The sequence below is a fragment of the Pectinophora gossypiella genome, chromosome 16 (genome assembly GCF_024362695.1).
Source record: "Pectinophora gossypiella chromosome 16, ilPecGoss1.1, whole genome shotgun sequence".
Classification (NCBI taxonomy): Eukaryota; Metazoa; Arthropoda; class Insecta; order Lepidoptera; family Gelechiidae; genus Pectinophora; species Pectinophora gossypiella.
This window is the reverse complement of record NC_065419.1, coordinates 5,030,216-5,051,750: the sequence shown is the minus strand read 5'-3', so window position 1 is coordinate 5,051,750 and position 21,535 is coordinate 5,030,216. Positions and strand designations below refer to the sequence as shown.

At 36.0% G+C, this 21,535-nt stretch overlaps 1 protein-coding gene across 1 annotated transcript; it reads right to left on the bottom strand.

The window, feature by feature from the left end:
* Nucleotides 1–633: 633 nt before the first annotated feature.
* On the bottom strand, nucleotides 634–6,129 carry LOC126373701 (uncharacterized). The gene has a single exon (XM_050019934.1). The coding sequence runs from the start codon at nucleotides 6,127–6,129 to the stop codon at nucleotides 634–636; it is 5,496 nt and encodes a 1,831-aa protein (XP_049875891.1).
* Nucleotides 6,130–21,535: the final 15,406 nt, after the last annotated feature.

Below are 21,535 nucleotides of genomic sequence, written 5' to 3'. Positions count from 1 at the left end.
TCCACCTGATTGAATTGATATGTTCAACTGATTGCCTGATAGAATCACCACAGCGATATTACCTACTGAATGCTTTACTGTTTACTGTCTGTTGTTCTATTTGGTAGTAACATTTCTGTATCAGCTAACACACATATAGCATAAGTGATAATTAGTAAAATATAACCAGGAAAACTGTATTAAAAGACTTACTGATAATTCTCCTTCCCCAACACACTAATATTGCTTATAAAACAGAACTATTCTTCTGGTTTTAACTACTGTAAATTATATCCTTTTGTTATATTCGTAAACACCGCCGGCCATCTTCCATAGAGTCATCGCATTCCCTTTTTTCTGGTGTCAGTGTTGTCATGTCATAAATGACACTACAAATCGATTACTCATTCGAGTAAATATAAAATCGATTGGATGCTTTTATTATGACAAATTATTATGAATTCGATTATTTAAATCGAGAACTGATTAAAGTTCGAGACACTGCCCGCCGCGAAAGTTATGAAATAATATAACAAAATTAGTTTGACATTTAGCTTTAATATTCGAAAATTAAAGAAATAACAAATAAAAATGGTAGTAGCATACTTGAATCATTGAATTGTGAATAGTAGTAATTAAATGTTTCTTTCCCTTTTACAAAATTATACTGATCAGCTGTTGCGTCCACTGTTTGACTTTCTCTCTAGCTCTCTGGGCAGCTTCTCTCTTCGTCCCAGTTTTAATCTGGTCAACTTGTTCAGTAGAATCTGTGCGACCTGATATGTCTAGTCCTGATACGTCATGTGTCGGGGTGTCTCGATATACAGTAGGTGTTGTTGGTGTTTCTGAATCTGTTTTTGCTGTAATATGAACTCCGTCTGCATTGTCATCTTCACTGTCTTCGAACTCGAGGGGATATAAATGACCGATTGATCGGGTCAAAGTTTCTCCATTAGGCATAGTTACTTTCACAACTCTGATTTGACCGTCCGAACCCTGGATTACCATTGAGATACGCCCAACTTTCCAAAATGCTCTACTCTTATCGTTTTTAATTTGTACTCTATCTCCAATATGAGGAATCTTGTTTACAACAACTCGTGATTGTTTATGAGTGTTTCCTCTCTCACGCAAGCTGGTTAAATATTGTGAAATAAACATGTTAATATATTCTTTTAAAATCATCTGACCTCTTTTCCATCCTTGAATTAAGTTATCCTTAGTCACTGTCGCGTTGTCTAAAAATTCTGTTTCCGATATATCTGTCAACTGTGGACCACCAACTTTTAAGAAATCAGCTGGAGTTAAAATTTGTTCAAATTCTTGTCCAACTGTAGTAAGAGGTCTGTTGTTTACCACTGCCTCTACTTCTTTTATAGTTGTACACAATTGGCTGTGGTTAAGCAGATGTTTATCAATTGTCCTTTTCAGGCAATTTTTAACTATACCAATCAAGCGTTCATAAAAGCCCCCAAACCAAGGCGCTAGTTCGGGAATAAAACGCCATGCAATTTTATTTTTGATGCAAAATTCTGAGGTTAATACGTTTGAAGTCAACTTAAACTGAGTGGCATTATCTGATGTGATAACTTGTGGAAGTCCTCTTACAGCGACAAATCTTCTAATAGCCATTAAACATTCCTCGGCCGATAAATCTCTAATTACCTCCATATGTATAGCACGGACCGCTAGACAAGTAAACAAGCAAACCCATCGTTTTTCTGCAATATCCTCCTGAATTTTAAGAGGACCAAAATAGTCTAATCCCGTAAACGTAAATGGAACTGAATATCGTACTCGTTCTGCTGGTAAAGGTGGCATTAACGGCATTTTGTAAGGCCCTCCCCCATATTTCCGACATTGCATACAATTACGTAAAACTCTTTGAACTTGTGAGCGACCTTGCAAAATCCAGTACTTATTCCTGACTGTGGCCAAAGTATGTCCTACTCCAACATGGTAATTATTTTTATGTATATCCTCTATAATTTTGTCTGTGAATTTAGAATTTTTAGGGAGAAGTATTGGGTTCTTCTTATCATCACTCCAATTTGCGTTTCCAAATCTGCCACCACATCTTAAAATACCTTTATCGTCTTTAAATAAGTCAAGTGACCTGGATAAATCTGTTTTGCAACCTTGTGTTTCTTTAGGGAAGTATTCTTTTTGCAATTTAATAATTTCTACAGATTTTGCGGTTTCTTCATTTTTTAAATTATTGCTTGCTTCTCTCATTTCTACATCTTCCTCTGTCATTTCCTCTACGTCTTCATCTGTTACTACGTTTATTTTTTCTGTGGTCTTTTCTTTATTTTTATCTGTTATATTTGATGACTGATTGTTTTCCTGTATCTGTGTATCTATATTTGTATTTTTAGAAGATTCTCCGTTAAGCGAAGAAGTTTGAACCTGAACCTGATCGATATTGTGATCGTTTTTGAATAATTTAGGCCATTTTTCTGTTGATAATGTTAAAAATTTAGGGCCTGTCAGCCAATATTTGTTATTAACTTCTGCATTTATTGGTCTGGTAGCTCCATCTGCTGGATTTAATTCGCCAGGAACATAACGCACGTGCAGGGTTTTATTCTGTTTTAATTCCTTTATTCTTCGTGCAATAAAAGGCGGCAACAATTTATTAGAATTGAACCAACTTAATACAATCTCGCTGTCAACCCACAAGAAATGATTTTCTATATGCAGTCGTAAGAATTTGGCGACATATTGAATCAATCGGTTTCCGATTACGGCACCTAACAATTCTAATCTTGGTATTTGCAATTCTTTCTGATCTTTTATAGGGGCAACTCTGGATTTTCCCATTACAAAGGTCGTGTAGGCTTTCCTTTTATTATTACTGTATACACGTAAATATACGACAGCTGCATAAGCTTGCATCGATGCATCTGCAAAACAGTGTAGCTCATAAACCATCTTATCATCATTTTTATTGGCAACGGTGTCAATGAGTGGTCGAGGAATATGCATGTCATTTATGCAATTGAACGTAGTCTGTATAGTTTTCCACTTTTTTGATATTTTTTCAGGTAATGTCTCGTCCCAATGTAGTTTCTGTTTCCAGAGTTCCTGAAGCAACAATTTCGCAGGTAATATTATCGGAGCAATAAACCCACATGGATCATAAATAGCTGCAGTTACTTTAAGTACTCCTCTTTTTGTGTTTATATTTGTCGCAGGTTCATAATTGGGCTTTAATCTTAATTCATCTCTACTTGTGTTCCATTCAATACCAAGAATTTTAATCACTTCATTGTGATCACGGTCATCTATAGGAATTTGATCAACAAATTCTTTTGAATTTGAGTTCCATTGGCAAAGATTCATAGACAGATCTTTAAAAGTGTCCTTTGCTGTTTTATATAATGTTAAGGCTTGTTCCGTGGTACAGCTACCAGAAACCACATTATCAACATATATATCTTCAGCAATTTGTTTGTTAATTGTGCTATCTGATTTAATCAAATGAAATCGAAGCGTCGCATTCAACAAAAAGGGACTGGAAATTACACCAAACGGAACACGACAAAACCGTAAATGTAAAAGATTGTCTGATGTCGCTTCTTTGCTGAGATCTTTAAGCCATAAAAATCGAGTGACGTCGCGATCATTCTGTTGTAGCCCGATTTGCAAGAACGCCTTTTCTACATCAGCTACAATACCAATTTTATGTTCCCTGAATCTAATCAAAAGTCCCGTTAACTCCTCTAATAAAAGAGGTCCTTTGTGTAGACACTCATTGAGACTGCTATTGTTTTTAATTTTAGCAGAAGCGTCGTATACAATTCTTAATTTAGTTGTTTTATCTTCTTGTTTGATGCAATGATGTGGCAGGTAATGTACAGGATGATCGTCAGGTAATGAATGATCATTAATATCTTCAATAATACCTTTGCTCAATTGATCTTTTAAAACATCGTCATATTGTTTGATGGTAACAGGATCAAGACGTTTAAGTAAATTTGTTAACCTACCCAAGGCTAAACCAAAATTCACTGGCAAATTTTCAGGTGGATACTCCGTCCACGGCCATTGCACATAATAGCGGTTTTCAATATATTCAGTTGTCTCGTTGAACCTTTTTATGGCTTCTTCTTCCCTTGTAGTTTTAGGGGAATCTACTATTCCAATTGATTCTAAATCCCATAACTGTTTTAGATTATCATTTTGAAGGGGCAAATCAGGTTCGTAAAAAGGAGTCATGGTATCTATGCTGGATTGAAAATATGTTAATACTGATAGGTGATCCTTTTCATGTTTGGACATTAGACACTGTCCTGACCACATCCAACCAAAATCTGTTTTAACCAAATATAAGTTTTCGTCAACTTTGACTCTTTTATTAGCCATAAATGAGTAATAGTAATCATTCCCCAATAGAATGTCCACTTGATCATCTCTAGAACCATCGTCAGCCAAAATTATATCTTCATCATGTATCAACTCCTCTACATTTCGTATATTGTCGTAAGGACACGGAACTCTATTTGTTATTAGCGGTACAATATTTGCATGAATAGTTGTTCTGGTGTTTGTCCGAGTCACGATATCAAAGGCTACTAATGGACTGTCAATCTCTTTAGGCGTTTGTGCACCGAAGGTAAATACTGTTAATTGATTTTCCTCTATAACTGGTAAATTCAATTCCTTTGCGACCTTGCTGGTTACGTAAGAGCGTTGACTTCCACAATCTAACAATATACGACAGTTAACATAGCTTGAGTTATCTCCTACTCTGTGAATATGCGCTGTGCTGGTTTGTAAAACTGTAATCGATTTAGACGTATTAACATGAAGCGTGTTAATATGACTCAGACTAGGAACAATACTGGGGCATAGAGCACGATTATGTATTCCGTACTTATCACAATGTCTACAATTTCTCTTTGCTTTGCAATCACTTCCTTTATGTCCTTTTCCAAAACAGTTAAAACAATGACCCTTTAACTTTCCTTTTCTGTCCTGTAGTGTTTTGAATGTAGAACATTCATCGTTAAAATGATCTTTCTCACAAAAAATGCAAACAAGTTTATTCCTTTTTGGTGCTGATGATTCGTACTGAGTTGGTTTAGTATTGTCATAGGGCCGTTTTTTATTGAAGGGTCTATCAAATTTCTTGTTGTCAAACTTTTTATAGCTTTCTGTTTTATTTTGTACATTGTATTGTCGTCGTCCTTGAAATCTCTTTCTGCTATTATTCTCTGTTTTTACGTGAAGTGTTTCAATAGTAATGTTTTCTCCTACATCCTTTTCAGTTTTTCTTTTAATTCTATTTGAAGTCTCTCTGGCTGATATAATGTATTCTAAATTCTTTCTAATATTCTCAATCGAATCTTCATCTGAGCCTAATTTAACCCTAAGCTCATAAATCAAGTCTTCGGGAAATTTCTCCATAATCATCACTCTTAGGTGATTATGATTTACATCTTCGCCTAGAGATTTCAAAACTCTTAAGTGACTTTCGACTTCACTGAATACGTTTCGACACTCTTTAACTGAACTACCTGCTGTGGGAATACGATACAGTGCAACGTAATGAGCATCAATAATTACGTTTGGTTTGCCATAACGTTCTTTAAGAGTTTCAATAGCAATTTTGTAGTTCTTGCTTGTGGTATCCAAGCCTTCAATAGCTTGTTTAGCTTCACCTCCTAAGACGGATTGTAAGTATAACAATTTGTCAACGTCATTGATATTACGACTGTCTACGTTTGACGCAAATTGATCCCAAAACTGGTGCCATTTAAGTACATCGCCATTGAATTTGGCTAGCTCCATTTTAGGTAACTGGCAAGTAACATTAATACCAGAATTTTCTCCAATTGATGTTGGTGAGTTTGGTTTCAGTTGTGTACGGACATCTAGCTCAGCTACGATTTCATCTGCTTGAATTTGGAGTGATGTATACTGAGATAAGTCATCTGCTGAAGGCACTTGTACTAATTTGTAGTAATTGTACATTTCTGACACAAAACGCTCGTTCATAGTTTTAAGTTTATTATTCGTAATACACGCCTCTTCAATAGTAATACTTTTATCGCGTAATTTTACTAGAGCATCTTGAGCATCGATTAGTAATTTTTCTACTGAATCGTTTATGAATTTTAGACGGGTTCGGACTACTTCCTCCATCTTAATCAAACACCGTATGTACGCAAACGAGAATGTTAAAAAACCACCGACACAAGACTATGTTGACAGTAAGTATTTCTCTCTGTAACAATATCAATTAATATTGTTAAAAACATTGATGAATTAAGAAAAAAAATCTAATTATGTATTTGATTTGATAAATTCTACTTTTTGTATATCCCTTTTTTTGATAATTTTATCTATTTATTTATTGAATTTATATTCAACTATTCCTGTTACACTAGCAAGACATTTAAATTACAAACAAACGACAATCATAATATTTTACTCTGAAATATATGCATACTGATGATTTACTACCTAACATTATGATGTATATAATATGCGTATTAAAGACAATAAAGTAAAAGATAAATAAAAATATAGCCAAATAACACAATTTTTTCAATAAAAATATTTTTAGAATCGATTAAAAAAATCGATTTTTATTTTATTTTTTACTAAACTTTCGAATAGGCTGACTATGAATGATTTCATTGCTTGTCCAGAATTTGTGAATATAACTTATGGCGGTAAAAACGTTTCCCGCTTACCAAATAAAATTGTTATTATGATGTTATTGTAGAATCAACAATAATCATTCAACGCTTACAAATGAACTGAATTATTCAGAGATGTTGATCTCTGCTGACCAAGTATTGATTAAGCACCTATTATGTATCTGCTGACTTTGTACTGGGTTATAACACTAAATTACATTATTTAATCACAGATCCCAGCATCTCCACCATGTCGTGAACCATACATAATCATGTAAGGTCACGAATTATCTGAATTCTGAATCATATTCCAATACTGAATATGTGCATTAGATAGATATGCACATGCATCTGACTACACTATGTCTCTGCAGTGCTCTTACCTACTACAATAATTGATGGAATCAACAAGTTGTTTAACTATCTGAATATGGGGTAGAACCCCGCGAATGGCCTCCAACCGCCCCTTACAGCCATCCCTGTCCACCTGATTGAATTGATATGTTCAACTGATTGCCTGATAGAATCACCACAGCGATATTACCTACTGAATGCTTTACTGTTTACTGTCTGTTGTTCTATTTGGTAGTAACATTTCTGTATCAGCTAACACACATATAGCATAAGTGATAATTAGTAAAATATAACCAGGAAAACTGTATTAAAAGACTTACTGATAATTCTCCTTCCCCAACACACTAATATTGCTTATAAAACAGAACTATTCTTCTGGTTTTAACTACTGTAAATTATATCCTTTTGTTATATTCGTAAACACCGCCGGCCATCTTCCATAGAGTCATCGCATTCCCTTTTTTCTGGTGTCAGTGTTGTCATGTCATAAATGACACTACAAATCGATTACTCATTCGAGTAAATATAAAATCGATTGGATGCTTTTATTATGACAAATTATTATGAATTCGATTATTTAAATCGAGAACTGATTAAAGTTCGAGACAGATGCGCTATTGCAGTTTATCAAACGATTTTGCTTAATTTCACACTTACTGATAGGTTATTGTTCTTGGGAACAGGCATTTGCACTTAGGCATTTGTTTGTTTTGTTTGTGTTTTTTGTAATTTGTATTTTTCCCAAATTGTACTGTATCCATGTGTTGTGTCTGTTTGTTAACATTGAATTATGTGCAATAAAGTGTATTTGATTAAAAAAAAAAACAAGTCTTTCTTTCTATTTATAATGTTGTCTGTAAAAGTTTAATATGTATTGCTGTATGTGTTGATTTCTTGTTTCATTTGACATCATCTTATCTTATTGATATAATTGATAGGTATCTATCCCATATGAGATACTTCTTTGTCATAAGTTAAAGCTTTACCATCCTACAAGTGCAAGAATGCATCAGTCATCCAAACGTCCTTGTCTTCAGTTTACCTTTTTGAGTAATTCCTATTAGGATTCCAATGCCATCATTCATCATTTAGTCATCTTATACGTCGGCGTATTTATGATTTGCAATGAAATGATCATTAATTTACATTACAAGAATCTACACCTGCGACAGTGCAGTATTATTCTCTACTAATTATAAAAATCTCTATGTATCACGTTGGTCTAACAGAAAGCTCGGTGAAGTACATCTACATACATCTTGTGATAGATGCACACCACAGCTTATTTACTTACAGTTATCCTGTTCACAGGGACCGCTTACCTAACCTGAAGGTTTGAAATGTTCGGGTTTTATACACAAGCGACTGCTTGTCTGTCCTTCCAACCCAAATACAATACCAGCCCAATACAGGTTAAATCACCTACCTCCGAAAGGCATTTCTCGGGAGTATGGGTTTCCTCACGGTGTTTACCTTCATCGCTGTGCAAGTGAAAATCATTGGTATAGACTCTTGATGGAATTCGAGAATATAACCTCACATATAGAGTCCAGTCAATCAAGCGTTCCTCTTACTGGGCTGTACACCTGAAATATCAGTCATCACTATTCATCTTAGGATGCAAATACCAAGTGTGGCTGGGTGTTTTCTTTAACAACAAATTTGACCAACGACGTGCATGACTGGGAGAGCAGGTATGTTCCGTACCGCTTCCGCAAGCGCCCAGCCATGAGATGTTAAGTACCACTGCAAAATATCATGAACATGTCATCAGTGGCACTCTATTATAATAATAATAATCGCTAACTAATCACAGGGTATTCTGTAGTTAATATTAAAAGCTTTTATGATATTATCTACAATAAGTCTACAACTATAACCGATAGGTGAGTGAATGGAAATGTCAATGACATGGCACTTTCTGACTGACATTGAGCGACTTTGTGCAATCGCGCGATCTGAGGGCGGGTCATTCATTCTCTACTCTACCACAGCGCGGACACTGCATACAATAATATCTTTCTTTACTTTTTTGAAGTGATTCATGACAAACATGCTTTCTTATACGGTTTTATTAAATAAACTTAACGACCTCCGTGGTCCAGTAGTTGAGCGTTGGGCTCACGATTGTTGTTGTTGTTGTTGGGTTGGTTCGATTCCCGGTGGGGACATAAGATTACTTTGTGGTCCCTAGTTTGGTTAGGACATTACTGGCTGATCACCAGATTGTCCGAAAGTAAGATGATCCGTGCTTCGGAAGGCACGTTAAGCCCCGGTTACTACTTACTGATGTAAGTAAGTAGTCGTTACGTGGGCATGTCAGGTGCCTTTGGCGGCTCAATAGTACCGTGACACCAGGGTTGATTAAGTTGGTAATCTACCTCACAACCCACACGATAAAACAAGAAGAAATAAACATAGTTTCTTGATAAGAGCCTAACCCTTATCAAAAAAAATTACGTAGGTACATTATCTCCACCACGCTGACTGTGTGTGTTCAATATTTTCATATCTATAGAATATAGTACTCTACCTATACTCTTACACGCTTATGCGGGTAAACGGGTGGTAGCATATCACCCGTTCTAAGGAAGTGTCAATCATAGATTGATATAGACTTTATCTATTTGATACCACGATAATTTTGATAAGATATGATTAGATTAGATCGTTTCTCAGGATCACTACAATGTGAAATTTACGTCGCGTCGTAAGAAACTAATGTTGTCAATACCAGGAATCAAAATCAATATCTTTTTACTCACCTCGGGTACTTATGTCAGAAGTAAGATAAACTTGAAGGTGTATGTGGTATGAAGGTACTTAATAGAAATTCTATGATATATATGAATGAATAAACACTTTATTACACATACAAACATAAAGAAGGTACATGGGAAAACTAAAAGTACGCAAAGGCGGCCTTATCACTAAAGGCGATCTCTTCCAGAAAACCTTCGGTGGAGTATTTATCCAGAAATTTCAAACTCACTCGTATGTTGTGGTGGTATCCTGCTAAAAGGGCCTGGCGATCGTTTGATGGCGGGATGAAAATAAAACCCATATTGAAATCCAGAAATGTCAGGCAGACGGTCTATAAAAAGCATGCAAGCCAGCTAACCTAACCTAACCCAAACTCTTTTGGATACATAAAATTTATTATAAGTACTTAAAAGTCTTAATAGGAATTGACCTAGTATTTTAATACGTATTGCTGACTAATAAATTATATACGAATATGAACGCAGAATTAGTTCGCAATTGTAATTAAAAAATCATCAACGACATTACTCAGTAATTATTATTTATTCCACACAGTCAAATTAACAACTATGTTATTAGTTTTTATGTGTCTAATTGAAGTCTTATTAAAACAATGGAGATGGTAATCAGGTATGTTTTTACGTGTGTTTAGACACGAACCAATATTTAAATGTTTAGATGACTCATAGCCACTTGAAAATTACTCCGAAATATCGTCTTTAATATGGTGCAGTAAGAATTGGATTACGATCCACCCATGGGATATAATTCACCGCTTCCTATATGGAAACAAAAGAATTGGCATTTATGCGTTTTTTATGGGTGATCTTTTAATTTAATACTACAATAAGTTCACATCCTTGATAGATTGAGATCGACATAAGCTGTGGTTAGTGGCACGAAAACGCATCGACTCGCAGGTGTTTTTGGGTGTTCCGTATAATCAAAACCCAACAAAAACATTTTCATGTAAAAATGTTGCCAAGACGAGATCATATCGATCACAATGTCAAAAAGTCATCAGATCTCATGTAGCGCCAAGTTTCTAACTCTACACGTCCTAATTATACAAACTATAAGTTCACACCCTATACGTTGGGCAAAATATGGGGCTTGGCCGTTTCCATATCCTGAGTGTTTAGTTTACCTACTGTAATCCAAACCTGAGGGTCAACCAGCTCGTGGGAAACCAGTTACCGTCACGCTGGTAAATCTAAGTTGACGGACAATCAGTCATTCGGACTCTCGTCCAAAGAGGGGTATGCCGGACAAAGTTCGGTAGCCCCCTTATCCTGTGGTAATGTGTGATAACATATTATGTGACTGAAACGAATGAGATTATGAGGGTTCAAAAAATCGGCGAAACGTTTCGAGAAAAGGTAGGTATGCCTGCCCTTGCGCTTCGCATTGCTCATCTTGGCGGGGGCACTGCCGTGCCCCCCGATAAACAACGTGCACGTAAACCTCCAAATTGGGGCGTAACTCAGTTTTTACATTGACATAACGAAGAAAATAAATCCTATCCTGTGATTGGTTGAAACTAACAACACCTGTAATCTCATTAAAATTTTGGCCAATCATAGGATATGATATAGGGTAGGATAAGAGTCGAGACAGACACCGAGTTACTTCACGAACACCCCCCAGTTGTAAGTAGATAGCAAAAATATTCCTTGACTCGCAGAACAAAGAAAATCTGAAAACTAATAAATCCCAAGAGAAGTTATTTTTTCAAAAACCTTTCTGTAGACCTTCTTCTATCGTGTGGGTTTTGAGGTGGAGTACCAACCTCATCAACCCTGGTGTCAGGGTTACTATTGAGCCGCCAAAGGCCCCTGACATGGTTCATGTAACGACTACTTACTTACATCAGTAAGTAGTAACCGGGACCAACGGCTTAACGTGCCTTCCGAAGCACGGATCATCTTACTTTCGGACAATCAGGTGATCAGCCTGTGATGTCCTAACCAAATTAGGGACCACAAAGTATTTTTACCTAGGTATTTTACCAAAGTAATATAATAAATAAGTATAGTAGTAGTTATGTAGTGATAATTATCGGAAATGTTTATGTAACAATATTTGCATGCTATTGTTGATAGCTGATAAGGAGACACTTTTATGAGCATCCATCTATTAATGTACCCTTTTCAAAAGCAAATAAAGAGTATTTCTATTTCTATTAGTAGGTACACAACAACTCAGGGAAATATGTAGGTGCCTAATTTCAACAAGCATTTTCACTTGACTAATCTTATCGTGCTATCTTCGTGTTATTGTGCTCCAAATATTGCCCTCGTTATCTCAAGTGGACTCTAATACATTTTTGGAGAGCCAACATGGCGGTGACAAGTACATTAAGGTTTGTAGAATAGTGACCGTTTAGAAATTTCTTCTTTTTCGAACCAACGATATGTCATATCGTGTAAAAGGATTAACAAAACGTACGAACGGCCTCCGTGGTCCTGTAGTCCAGGGTTCGAATCCCGGTAGGGACACATCACATCATAGTTTGGTTAGGACATTACAAGCTGACCTCATTGTCCAAAGTAAAACGATCCGTGCTTCGGAAGGCACGTTAAGCCGTTGGTCACTACTTACTGATGTAAGTAAGAAGTCGTTACATGAGCCATGTCAGGGGCCTTTGGCGGCTCAATTGTAACCCTGACACTAGTGTGGATGAGGTTGGTAATCCACCTCACAACCCTCCGATATAGTTCGTCCGGGTAGTGTTGGAGGTAGGTACATTGTCATTGGCCCTGATTCCTACATACACGTCCCTTTCATTTTTGGGGTATATAAGAAAATAAGTTTTAGATTTCTGCCTAAAATTGACGTGCGTTCCATACATTTTATGCCTGCCGATTACCCGCCCCTTTCCTTTTCGGCGGATAAGAAAATGACAGATATACTTTATGAAACCAACGCCATTATAATTTGTAGACTGGTGATAACTGGTACGTAAGCATCTCTCTATAACGTGAAACCGAACATTACTTTTTAAAACTATTTTCGATAAATAGAGGTAATGACCCCGATTCCTGCAGACATTTACTAATTTTATTTTAACTTATACCCGTCATTTTCATATCCGCCGAGAAGGAAAGCCCGGGCGAATAAAATAGGCGTCTCGCTCATATGCATTCCGTTTGACGTGTGCTGTCAATTTCATTCTGTCGGGTTATTGACAGATACAAAATTTTGGAAGGGTTTTTTAAATTTCTGGCTAAAATTGACGTGTGTTCCTTAAATTTTATGCCTGCCGATTACCCGTCCCTTTCCTTTTCGACGAAAAAGAAAATGACAGGTGTAATTAAAATCAAATTTGCGCATATAAAAGTAAGTGCGCAATGCAAACAAATGTCAAATAGCAATATTGCTTTCTTAGATGAATTGCTGCGATGTGGCCATTTTAACCCCCTAGAATCAGCACCATTATAAGAATAAATTAAGTTTTTTATAAATAGTGGGTACTGTCAGTGGTATCAGCCAGGGCTACTTTGTAATAGACTACCAACCATTATGCCATACTCAATTATCAATACCTATTAAAATGACAGTAAAAGGCCACACCACCTGACGATAAAATGGGTAGTAAACAAAAGGCAGATGCTTTGTAAAGGTAATTTTCACGGAAAGTTACATGTCACATGGTAATAGTTTAAGTAGACAGTAAACAAAAGTATATTCCTTAGTAAGGTGGCAGCTAAGTTACGAATTGTTTAAAATAAGCATTTGTTGGTTTTGTATTTTTAGAAATGGACGGATCCTTTTGAACATCTTAGACGCAACATAACATTATTCTTTTGTTATTGTGGAATTATGTATTGATTATTTTGGTAAATTTTACTTAGTGCAACAATCTCCGTGGTCTAGTGGTTAGAGAATTAGGCGTACGATCTGGAGGTCCAGGTACGATTCCAGATGGGGACATTGTCGAAATCACTTTGTGAGACTGTCCTTTGTTTGATTTGCTTTTCAGGCCTGAATCACCTGATTGTCTGATAAAGTAAGATGATTCTGTGCTTCGGAGGGCACGTTAAACCATTGGTCCCGGCTATTAGCCGTAATAACACCTCCACCAACCAGCAGTGCAGCAGTGGAGCAGCGTGGTGGAGTATGCTCCATACCCCCTGCGGTTGATTGACGGGAGGGCTGTGCCCAGTAGTGGGACGTATATGGGTTGTTTCTGAAGATGATAGGTACTTAGTACATATTTGATTGCTGTTTTAACTACCTACTTGGCCAGACAAATCAGCTAGATAAAGGGCTATCACCAGTAAGACCTGACACCGGGTCTGAGAGCCTTCAGCGCCCCCTATTTATCCGGCCAAGTAGTTAATGCCATCTGCGGCAAATCTACAATAAGTCACGTCATAAAAAATAAAAAGTAAGACCTCACGCAACAACGACAACGAGCAGGGGACAGAGTGCTAATGCTTTGCCTGTCCTCTTCAATATTAGGTATAATCAGTGCAAAATAATGCATGTTAAAGACTTCTAACATCATCATCATCATCAATTAAGAGCCACGCTCTTGTCGGTGTAGCATTTTCCATGCTACTTGTTTAGGGAAAAATAGGGCAGTGGTTTCCCTCTTGCCTTCCGCCCCGCAGTACTCTGTCGGACGCGAGTGGGATGGCGCCCAGAGTAGTCAAAGCAATACTAGGACTCCTGTCCTCTGCCTCTGAATAGTACTGACGGTTACTGCTGCCCTTTGTCAGGTTCCAGGTTACAGTCCCTGTGACTTGCCCCTTCCGTCCTGCATAAGTTCTAAAATAAGGATCCCTAAAAACTAAAACTACATCTCCTAAAAGCACAATAAATGTTAAGAGGTGCTTACAATCTAATTACGTAAGCACCTATGTCTCGTTTTAAAGCAAACCATGAGTGTAAAACATAAAATATATCGTAGGTACACACCGCTCGTAAAATTTTACAATCCTATAGAAATTCGTAAACCACCATTATCTGCAGATAATAAAAAATTATGACCGAAACGAATAACTCTTAATATTGGGCCGAAATACGGTGTTCTTTCGACAGTCTCACTTTCATTTATATTACAGCTTTTTTGTATGTTCTTCAATTGTTTTAATTGTAAGTACTTAAATAAGTTTGTAGACACTAGTAATAAATAAGATAATATATTATAATAAGTTACCAGACTAATAAGTATTTCCTATTTTGAATCTTTTATGTATTTTTGAAAGTTTTTACAGCTTGTTTTAAAAGGAACTGTGTCATAACTCCATAATCTGTTAATGTGTTATTTTTTTACTATAACGTTTAACTATTTTTAAACATAATAAAGAAGTCAATCTTTTGGAGTACCTAAGTGTTTTTTTTTTATATTTCCATCTTTCATTTATTTATTTTTTTCATTTATTTTCATCATCTTACTTTCGAACAATCGGGTAATCCCTGCAATGTTTGCAGCAAACTAGGGATTCCAAGTGATTTTTGTGAAATGTCACCACCGAGATTCGAACCCGAGGTCGTGAGTCGTGATCCCATCGCTCATCCACTGGACCACAGAGGTCGTTAATGGTTATTTCTTTCCATAATATTTATTTAATTTTTATTGGAAGACCAACAGCTAACGACACAAAATAATAGTTAACAATAAAAAACAAACAACCATTCACCAGTAGACACAACTAAAAAAATGCTTTCAAGAGCTCTTACAAAATAGGTACACAAGTAATAATAATAATGTAATTAATATGGTAGAACACAATGCAAAATGTTATTAATTTATTCAACGAAGAAACTCTGACTTAAAAGACGCTTTATATTGATTGATAAAGAAGTTACGTTCGTTTGTAGGAAAGTCGACGCAATGAATCGCGTCAATTCGCGTCGCGTGTTCCAAGAATGCCATTGTCGATGCTTTTACATTCTGTGTACTGTACGGACTGCACCCGATCTTGCATGTCCCTACTATAAGACGATTGCTTCTGAAAGTAATGTTAGTTTCTCCAAACACGCATTCAGTACAACATCATCATCATCACCAGCCCATTAACGTCCCCACTGCTGGGGCACGGGCCTTCCCTATGGATGGATAGGGAGATCGGGCCTTAAACCACCACGCGGGCCCAATGCGGATTGGTGGTTATTAACGACTGCTAAAACGCCGGCGCAAAGGCCGGTCATAGGATGGGTGACCACAAAAAAAAGTTTTCATCTCGAGCTCGTCCGTGCTTCAGAAGGCACGTTAAGCCGTTGGTCCCGGCTGCATCAGTATAACATATTTCTGGAAATTGCATTTTAAAAAACTAGATACACAGCAGCATCACGCCTGTTTTCCCGAAAGCGTATGCAGACGTGTGCACAAGTAAATGCGATTCACACGAAATAAGCACTTCCCTAGCGCATCCATCTTTTATGAAAGTTTGAATTAATAAGTGCTTTGTTTTAGTTTTGTCTCTCGGATAGTAGCTAAATTGTCTGCCTCGTGAGAAATTGAAATTAGTAACTAATATTGTATTTTTCGCGTTCTGTCAAACTTGTTCTCTAGCTGAATTTGATTTGATTTGATTTGGTTGCCTGGCAGAAATTGCTATTTAGCAATAAGGCCGCCTATTGTACTTATGTTTTTATTCGTATGTTTATGTCCTTTGTATATGTCGTTGTGCAATAAAGTATTATTGATTGATTGATTGAATTTGAAGGTAATATGTACAGTCATGAGCAATATAATGTACCCACTTTAGGACTCTGTCGCACTAACATATTTGACATTTAGTGAGACTTCAATTTGTCAAAAAAGTTAATGTGACATGGTACCAAATGGTGTATACATATTAATGCTCGTGATCGTACCTTACAAAAATAACACAGTGTTTATTTGCATTTATGTAGGTACCTATCTCATCATTATCATCACTAATAGGCTACTTGGCAACCTATTCAAATGAGATACTCTTTACAAAACGTCAAAACGAAAATTTTCTTCGGAATTTGTATGGAAATACTGTCCTGTGACGTCATCAATAAAAGCGGCCAAACGTCGTACTCATTGTTACTTAATTCATAAATAAAATTCTAAAATAAGTCAAACAGTAATGAGATTGCTTTTTGGTCATCTTAGACTGGCTTCTATTTCCAGATTGACATTTTATAATTTATCTTTGTCCCAGTGAAATACCCAATTTAAGAGCCACGGTCTTGTCGGCGTAGCGCACCATGCTACTTTTTTAGGGAAAAATAGGACAGTGGTTTCCTTCTTGCCTTTCGTCCAATATAGGTGCCTCTCTATTCATTCAAAAATGTTGCTTTTAATTCAAAAGAGATCAACCATAAACGTAAATTTATTATTAATTTATTACTATTTTTTAATTACTGTATTAAATAAAGCAATAGCTTTATTTATTTTTTGTATCATAGATCATTTAATTTTAATTTTCACATTTAACTTATTTATTGCACGATTAAAAACAAAACAAACACATGTTATAAATAAAACACCTCCTCCAATGCGTCACATCGATGCAAGGTGCCCAACAGGCTGGCAGCATTATCCCTCTGAATCGCCAGACTAATTCTCTGATAGAAATAACTACCAGCCCTAGCATCCCCCGAAACCCCGATAAGACGCATTGAGAGATAGAACAAATAGTTTTGCTTCCGGACCCCAAGGACCGATAGCTCTATTTTAGTTTTGAATCGAAACATACCAATAATTTATGATGTAGTAATATGTATATATATATTGTATGTATTTACGTAACACTGTCACACCTGTAGCATCCTCGTGATGATAACCACAGCAACCAATGCTTGTGGTCAGGTACCCTATCAAGTTGTTAGATTTCATTTCAACCGCATTTACGGTTTTCTTCCTTTTGTTTACTTGTGTAACTCTTAATAATAGTCATATTATAGGCTCACCCCCTGATTGCTGGCGAGGAGTGGACGCATTGTATATAACTCTGCCTACCCCTTCTGGAATACATGCTTGATGCTATGTTATTATTAAGCATTACTGGTTTTTTTTACTTAACAAGCGCGGTTAGGGATGAAAAGGGAATGTTCCTTTTATTTTTTCTGGAACGTGTAACATGTAGCAGAAGTCAACTAAGGAGGGAATTGCCTTTGAGTTACTTAATGATATACTTAGGTACTTACTCTTCTTCTTCTATCGTATTGGTTATGAGGTGAATTACCAACCTCATCAACCCTGGTGTCAGGGTTATTATTGTGCCGCCAAAAGCCCCTGACATGACTCATGTAACGATGACTCACTTACATCAGTAAGTAATAAGCGGGACCAACGGGTTAGCGTGCCTTCCGAAGCACGGATCATCTTACTTTCGGACAATCATGTGATCAGCCTGTAATGTCCTAACCAAACTAGGGATCACAAAGTGATTTTTGTAATATGTCCCCACCGGGATTCGAACCCGGGACCTCCGGATCGTGAGCCCATCGCTCAACCAGTGGACCACAGAGGCCGTTATGGTATGGTGGTGTATATCCAATGTTTCCTAATTGTTGTCCGAATAATATCTACTTATCAAATTTCATACTCCATGTGATCAACAATCAATTCTATCATTGTTACGTCACAGGCTTCCTGGACGTAGCCACAGGTCATCAATAACGTCAATGACGTCGTAAACGATTGATCAATGGAGTCAATCAAAACAATGTGTTGATTCGCTGAAACTTGCGTACGTGATTGACAGGTAGTGCGCACGAGCCGATATGGTCAACTGTTTGGAGAAAGTATCATGTAAAGTATTTCTACTTGGCTGCGCAGTGACACGATCTTTCTACTTACAGCTACTTTAAAAGCCTGTTTTACACAAATATAAATATAAACTCACGACAATCTCAACTGTACGTATATTTGGCTATGTGATAAATGTTATTATTGTATAAAAGATTATTTTGAAGATGCTAAGAAGTTTAATATTAATAATGTTTAGAGAATTTTGAGGCTATATATGTATTTTTGTTAATTATTGTAAGCTTGTTTTCTTTATTTTTGTTTTTATTAGATTTATGTTAGGTTAGTTAAGTTAGTAAGTAGATTTAATTAGTTAATTAAGTACCCACCTACTTACCTCCTAAATTTTCGCATGCTTATATCTAGCGGATCATGTGATACTTGGAACATAAAACCCATCAACTGTTATACAAAACCATGAATCCTACGCGAATAAATGATTTGATTTGATTGATTTGATTTGATTATATTAACTGGGGTAGTCAGAGGTACATCCATCGCTAGATGAACTCACCACACCTCACCGAGTATTCTGTTAGACCAACGCGATAGATGGTGAGCCGTATCGCCGTCTATAATGTTCGAGCCAACTGTGTTAGTGAAAACTGCATTTAAAATAAAATAATAAATCAATGGTGCAAGTCCGGTACCCGGGTTCTAACCGAGGAAAAGAACCTACATGAAAATATAAAAAGCAATCAAGTAAACTAACCAAAACAGTCATAATTTTTGGAACCTATCTATCTAAAGGACGCAAGTTTTTTTTTTTGTTAAATTTTATCTGGCTGTTGTCCCATTGCGTATGCGCCCAAAAATGTTATCAACCTGGTTGGTCCCTTGCAAACATTATGACAGTTACTGCATTGATAAAAGTGGCGCCACGGTACTTAGGACTAACACATTTTTTAGATGAATAAATAAGTATACAAGTTCAAATACTCTTATTGGTTTAAGTCTATATCTAAACTTTTCTTTACACGCAAAAAGGAGAAACAATATTTTTTATTTAAAAAACTAAATAGTACTAATCAGTGCGATCAAAAAATGATTGTACAAAACTCAAGGTTCGACTACATGCATATAAAGTATGGTGTAACATACTGATGTTAAAAAAAAACACACTGGCGTTTTTTTATAAAAAAAATAGATATTTTTAAAAACACAATAAAGTGACATGACAGTGACAAAATATACAGGGTGTTAGTGACATCGTAACGAATACTGAGGAGGATGATTCAGACCATGATTCTGAGTTGGTATGAAGCGGAATTTTCCGTCGCAAAATTCATGTTTTTTTTTTATTATTTTGAGTTCCATACTTTTGCGATGGAAAATCCCACTTGATATTAACTCAGAATAAACAGCTCAATCACCCCCCTTAGTATTCGTTACGTTGTCACTTACACCCCATACTAGTACGTACAGGACCCATACAAGTGCGTATGAGTGTCTTTTTTATTATTATTGTGAGTTCTATACTTTTGCGACGGGAAATTCCACTTGATATCAATCCAGAATCATCACTCAAAGTTTTCGTTACGATGTCACTAACACCCTATCTGTCGCACGACTCTTTTACCTCCTTTCTATTTCGGTAATCTTTTAGATTCTTATTATATTTCAGTCACAATAAGTGTCTTCAATCACCTGTTTTACACAAAAATGTTTCTTGTCACATGGTAAACAACGTCTAATGCAAATTTTACGATCAATTAAAGCTTTTTAAGATCGTAAGCGGTGTTGTATCGTTCTCGGGAATGTTCCCAAAGCTCTAATAGTAAGGACACCGGCTGTTCCTTTCTTCAAATTGTTGTCTCTTGAGACTTACTGAATAGTTTGCCTGAGAACATCCGTCTAGAACCAAATAAAAGTAAACATAAAAAAATACTTGAACAATACCTTTTAGACTCGTGTCCTAGCTAAGTTATGATGTTAATTGTTAATTATTATTTTTTAAATAATCAAATCAAATCAAATCAAATCAAATATACTTTATTGCACAGAACTAGAATTTCAACAATCAGACATAACACAAGAATACAGTACAATAATGTGATAGATTCATTGTGCTCCTACTTACAAATTACTATTAGATATAAATTCATATTATTAGTAGAGACTCTTTCCTGCAGACAAACTGTTTAAACAGTTTTGCAGGGCATTGACAAATTGCATATTTAGTATTAAGATTTAATAAATAAAAAATTGTACTCGGTATGTCTAATCCTAGCTAGGTAATAAACATCCTTTTACATAACTATTGCGCTTTTTTACTGCCGGAAATATTCCCAAAGTGGGAACATTCTCGAAAACGTCACATCACTGCTCGTAAGGCCATTTTATGTTCGTTCCTAGTTTAACACATACCTAAGTTTTATTACATGTTGATGTTATTTTTACTGCTTTGTTAAACCTTTAAAAGGTTTATCTTGGGAATCACTTAGTTTATAGTGACTGTTTATTTATAAACATAGGTAGGATACCGAAATACATTGTGAACTTAGTAAATTGTCGATCAAACCTTGAGATTAATCGATTAACGATTTACTATGCTTTTTTGATCAGTTACTTTTATTTCTACATACAGGATACCTAAAACATAGTACCATACACATTTATACATTTTTTTAATTCATTTCCTCATGAATAACTTCCAGTCTGTTATTATCAGAACATGATCATTCATATTTTTTTTATCATAATTATCATTGTTGGACACCACTCAATTTTCCAAACACACAATGAGTTTTTCATATCCATTTTCTTAATACGAGTAGGTATTCTACTCATATAATATACCTACATACATAAAACTTAACATCACGACTATATCCCAATTGGGGTAGTCAGAGGTACATCCATCGCAAGATGACCTAAGAACCCAGACTTCATCGAACTTTCTTTCATACAATATAGGTACCTACCTACCTATCTATTGTCAAAACATAGTTCAACTTACGTAAGACAGATTAACAAGCATTGTATAAACTTTTTGTTCCCCGCTCGGCTACTGGTTCCGCGTTAAACTACAAACCTATTTACTTTCGAACAA

What these genes read in the sequence shown, in the direction of transcription:
- LOC126373701 (XM_050019934.1), bottom strand. Translation starts at nt 6,129, where the DNA reads ATGGAGGAAGTAGTCCGAACCCGTCTAAAATTCATAAACGATTCAGTA.